The following is a 5,894-nucleotide window of genomic DNA, read 5'->3' as shown; positions in this document are numbered from 1 at the left end:
AGGGATCTGCAACCCTATAGTTGGAACAACATGATGAACTAACCAGTACCCCGGAGCTCTTGTCTCTAGCTGCATATGTATCGAAAGATGGCCTGCCTAGTCGGCCATCACTGGAAAGAGAGGCCCAGTGGACTTGCAAACTTTATATGCCCCAATACAGGGGAATGCCAGGGCCAAAACAATGGGAATGGGTGGGTAGGGAAGTGGGGGGGGGTGTGGGGGACTTTTGGGATAGCATTGGAAATGTAATTGAGGAAAATACGTAATAAAAAAATAAAAATAAAATAATAATAATAATAATAATAATAATAACAAAATGATTAAGAGGGAAAAAATATATGATTGTCTCAAGGTAGAAAAAGCCTGCTTGCTAAAGTAAATAGTCCATAGAACAAAAAGAAACAATTATGGTATTGGACAAAAATAGCCAAAATTATGTATCTGCAAGGGGGTTCATTTTCATAATATAAGAATAATTACAAAACACAAAAGAGACCCTATAGGAAGACCAGCCCTCTCAACTAACCTGGATCTTCAGGAACTCTCAGACTCTGAATAACCAGCCTGGCAGCATAGACCAGCTGATATGAGGCCCCCAAAATATATACAGCAGAGAACTGTCATGTCTGGACTCAGTCAAAGAAGATGCACCTAACCCTCAAGACAGTGGGAGGATGTGCAGGATGTGGAGCAGTGGAAGGGTGCACTGGGAGGGAGATAAAGTCTGGACTGTAAAAACAGATTAAAGAATAAATTTTAAAAATCTAAAAAAGAAGAAAAGAAAAATAATAACCAAACTTAATAGTAAATAATCGATAAAAGAGAATGGGTGAGATGGCTTACTGGGTAAAGAGGCTTCTTTAGAAACCTGGTGATCTGTGTTCAAATCCTAGACCACATGAAGGAAGGAGAGAACTGACTTCTATAAGGTGTTCTGATCACTAACTTTGTAAGCAAGTAAATGAAGAAACACACACACACACACACACACTAAAACTTTAATAAGTATAATTAGAAGCCAGTAGAATTAAGTAGACATTTTTAAAAAATATAACACAGAGTACCCTCTAGAGTTCTAGAATGGACAGCTCCTAAAGAATGATCAATGATCATTAGGTATTTTAGGAAGTTACAGTTAGCCAGAAACAGAAAGCTCAGATGTCTTGTTGGACAAAGGGGTTACTATAGGTAGAAGTAATGCATATTTTTAGATAGGCTGAAAGAAATTTAAAAATGCTAGAAGGAAGGATATTATAAGTTTTATCACAAATAAATAGTGCTTGTGAAGGCAGATATACTTAATGAAATTTACAATGTACATTATGTATAGAAACATTGTATGGTAACTCATTAATATGTATGACTTGTGTTTTCATTTATTAAAAATGAACTTTAGCTTCTATGATACAAAAGGAAGTTCGGTCCCCATGGCTGGTTAATTATTTTTTTTCCCCTAAGAAGAGAGTATGAGGATCTTCAGGTATACTCTCGGGGATTCTCCAGAGCTCTCTGAGTATCTATAATTCTCCTCACACCTCCATGTACTAGCCTCTGAAATACCAATGTGACACATGAGGGGACACAGTGCATGTCATTCTCCACTAGATCTTATTTACTTTATTAATGAGAGTCATTGTTATCATAGGCAGGTCTTTGGTCTCATGTGACTATTAGATTTCAGCCTTCAAGAAAGATGAGAAAAAACAATCAAAGATAAAAAGCCGCATTGACTGACTTTTATCTGTCAAGCTCTTCATGGGTTTCCTTACAGATTCCTGCTGTTTTGTATACAGACATAAAGTATGAAAGATGGGACACAAGTAATCTTGTCTTGTATTCCTGTATTATGCATTCCTGCTAAGGAGGTAAGTGAATATTCCAAAGGAAAAATAGAAAATGCATGCTGAATTCAGAATTTGGTCGGTGTGGAAGTTCTGAACACGTCTTGCTTTATACAAGCTGTAAAACTTGACCATTTTCTAACAGCAACCAGCTGGAAGAAGTTTTGAGAAATATCACATAGTAGAATTGTAAGATTTTTAGAATAACTATTCTGGATAAAATATTACCCCACTTTAAACTGCCTACTTACAAATGTGAAATATAATTTCATAAAATAAATGTGAAATATAATTTCATAAAATAAATGGGCTTTGTATACCTACTATGAGTTACTTGGAAACAGTGTTTTAAAAATAGCTTTGAGGGCTAAAACAGTTTAAAGGCTAAATGTTTTTCTTCTAAAACTAGTTTTGAGATGCTGATTCAAATTTTAAGTGTCAAACACTTTAGGAATTTTGATGATTCAAATATTAAAAAAAATCCTCTCAGAAAAAATAGAAAATATAATTTGGTTGATGTAACTTTATGTTACTGAGTTTATGCTTCATTCAATTGGAGACAGAAGAAGCAATCAGGAAAGATGCAGACCAAAAAGATAAAACTTATCTTTCTGTACACTGATGAATGCTTATACATCAGTGAATATTCTCCAAGCTACATTTAAAAACTTATACACTCAGGTCAGGTTTGTTGGATGAGATCTTTAAGTCTTGTGCCTAAGGGTTTTTCATGTATTTTCAAATATTGAGATTTTTGTGTAATTTCTTATATTCTACATTTCCCTATGAGTAAAGTAAGAAAGATTACTTTCTTTCTACTTCACACACACACAGACACACACAGACAGACAGACAGACACACACACACACACACACACACACAATTCCACTTGTAAATAGTGTAGCCAGTGGTGAAAGTTAATATGTAAGATTGGCCATTTAAAAGCCTAAAGGTATAATACATAATTAAAGTGAGCAAAAGCTCAACCCAATGATGATTGCAGATAATAGTTATTTAGGGTAGATATTCTTCCAAATATGCTAAGCCTAACAAGAAAGTTGGCTTTTTAGAACTACATATATATGAGGATATATATCTTGGGCTATATTGGGTTTTCACTGTTGGTTGATATTCTGAGAAAAATAAAACTAAAAATAAGAAAAGAGGAATGTTTTATATAAAATTAAGGATTACAATAATGAAACTTTGAAAATGGTGGTCCATGTGAAATGCCATGACCAGCATCCATAGTTTAATAGTGAAACAAACCGATGATTATGAAAAGGTACAGGCAATACAAGTGGCCCAAATACCCAAAGGACATTTAGAGAAATAATTTCAGGACTTAAACTTACCCAGAACAAAAGCTTTCTATGCTATTATTACACAACAATAACATCATGATCGCTAACATGCATTAAGTCATGTTAACACCCTATATGTTAACACATTATTTTGTCTTTGGTATGCTCTTTTATTTTTGCAATAATATCATAAGGTAGACCTCATTAATGTCTTCAAGTGCAAATGACAAAATAGTGTTTAGAGATGCTAGGTGCTTTCTGGATACATAGTGGATGATCAAGTATATATGTCTTCTAAGAACTTGTACTCTCTATATTTTAAAGGATATATCTTTAATCCAAATTGATTCTGAGGTTGAACATTCTTCCAACATAATTGCAAGCTCAACAAAAATAGTAATTACAGTGTTGAATGATTCATGTTGAAACCTTCTTTGACCTAGCATACCTTCATGCTTCTGGATGTATCCTTATCAATGTATCTAGAAATGCCATATTAAAAGCATGAGAATTTGTGTGGAAAATGTTAAAATGCAAATCAGAGCTCATTATTTCATTCATAACCTTCTAGTACTCAGAAGAGACATTTTATGGTTAGGTTAGGGATTAGGTGCTCAATTGATATTTAATGAAAAAAATTATATAGGGACCAAAAAGAACTTTTCACATAGACTGGCACTCAGTTTGCTGTGGTTAAATGAAAGAAAAATTATTCATTATAACTAAATCAAATTATTTTAGATGCATACCTCGCAATGGGTTAAAGGTTTAGTTGTGTTATATAAAAATGCAGAAAATTTATATCTCTTGTACTTGACAAGTTCCTTGGAGGTAACAATTTATCAAATTCATTATGCTATTGTCAGAAAACAGGCTGTTTCTATATTATTTATGGTAGGTAAGAACGTAGTGTTAGTTTTACACAGCCCAGGAAAATGGAACAAGTACATAGGCACACAAAAAAGATACCATTTTTACAGTTACTAAACTGTGTACATGTGGCTAACAAATATATATCATTTCTAATTTTGGTAGAAAGTCAACTGGAATCTCACAGCTTGCAAATTCCATTATTAGCCCATCCTTAAATATTTTTAAAAATTAATTCTATGTGTGGAGGTGATTTACCTACATGTATGTCTATAACAAAGATGTCAGACAGATCCCATGGTACTGGAATACAGACAGTTGTGACATGCCATGAGGGTACTGGGTCCATTGGAATAGAAAGCCAGAGCTGTAACCACTAAACCACCTCTCTAGCTCCTTATTGTACTCATTTTGCTTTTAAATATTTTAAGGCCTTCTGTTGATTAACTGACATCATTAATGGAGAACAGAACAGAAGTGACATGGTTCATCCTGGTTGGACTCACCAATGACTCACAACTGCAGCTTCCCCTCTTCATCACCTTCCTCCTCATCTATACTGTCACCTTTGTAGGAAACCTGGGGCTGATCCTATTGATTCTCTTAGACTCTCGGCTCCACACCCCCATGTACATTTTCCTAAGTAACCTGTCCTTAGTGGACTTCTGTTACTCTTCAACAATCACTCCAAAGGTCATAGCTGGAATCCTCACAGGAGACAAGATCATGTCCTACAATGCTTGTGCCTTTCAGATGTTCTTTTTTGCAAACTTTGCCAATGTGGAAAACTACCTTTTAGTCTCCATGGCCTATGATCGCTATGCAGCAGTGTGTAAGCCCCTACATTATGCCACCACCATGACAAAACGTGTGTGTGCATCTTTAATCATTGGCTGTTATATCTGTGGTTTGCTGAATGCTTCCATCTATACTATGGATGCATTAAGTCTCTCCTTCTGTGAGTTCAATGTGGTTCATCATTTTTTCTGTGACGTTTTGGCTATCATGATTACATCTTGCTCTGATAGACATGTTAACGAACTGATTCTTGTTTATTTAGCCAGCTTCAATGTATTTTTTGCCCTTATACTCATCTTAATATCCTACATGTTTATTTTTACCAACATACTAAAGATGCATTCAGCTTCAGGATATTGTAAAGCTATCTCCACATGTGCCTCACACTTAACAGCTGTTTTCATTTTCTATGGGACGATTATATTCATGTACTTACAGCCCAGCTCCAGTCACTCCATGGACACTGACAAAATCGCATCTGTGTTCTACACCATGATCATCCCTATGCTGAACCCTCTGGTCTACAGCCTAAGGAACAAGGATGTGAAAAGTGCATTCACAAAGATTGTATTGAAGTTAAGATGATGTTTACAGCTTTGATTTTAGGTTTTTAGAATGCAAAAACACTTGGATACATTCATCTCATCTTAACTTTATAATGAGTCAAATTTTCCCACCCTATACCAAATTTAAGAGCATGAAGTGACATCTTCACCTCTGCAATAGCGTGTTGGCTAACATCATCTTCAGAAGAGTAAGAAATGAACAACATGGCTATGGCAACTATAAGTCAGACTGTGAAAACTTAATTTACTGTATTACTCTATTCAATCTTTTTCCATGAAATATTTTGTCTGTCACATAAATACCAATCTATGCAAGCAGGTGCATACAAAGTTCTTTAAAGTGAAGACACATTCATAGATTTCTTAAGAAGATTATTGCAAATGGATGCTAGAAACTTTCAGTAATATGACATGGATTTGATATGTGTTTACACTTTTGTGTTCAGTTAATTGTGCTCATTATTGGATAAAGAATGTCCAAATGCATATAGCAAAAATGTATTTCTTATTTAAT

The 5,894-nt window shown here is 34.7% G+C and overlaps 1 protein-coding gene across 1 annotated transcript; it reads left to right on the top strand.

The window, feature by feature from the left end:
• The first annotated feature begins 4,395 nt into the window (after positions 1 to 4,395).
• On the top strand, positions 4,396 to 5,487 carry LOC110285724 (olfactory receptor 5B3-like). Its single transcript, XM_021152090.1, has one exon. It carries the CDS (start codon positions 4,476 to 4,478, stop codon positions 5,397 to 5,399), a length of 924 nt encoding a protein of 307 aa, XP_021007749.1. The 5' UTR covers positions 4,396 to 4,475; the 3' UTR covers positions 5,400 to 5,487.
• The last annotated feature ends 407 nt before the right edge of the window (positions 5,488 to 5,894 follow it).

This window comes from Mus caroli, chromosome 19 (assembly GCF_900094665.2).
Source record: "Mus caroli chromosome 19, CAROLI_EIJ_v1.1, whole genome shotgun sequence".
Classification (NCBI taxonomy): domain Eukaryota; kingdom Metazoa; phylum Chordata; class Mammalia; order Rodentia; family Muridae; genus Mus; species Mus caroli.
This window is presented reverse-complemented; position numbering and strand designations above follow the sequence as displayed.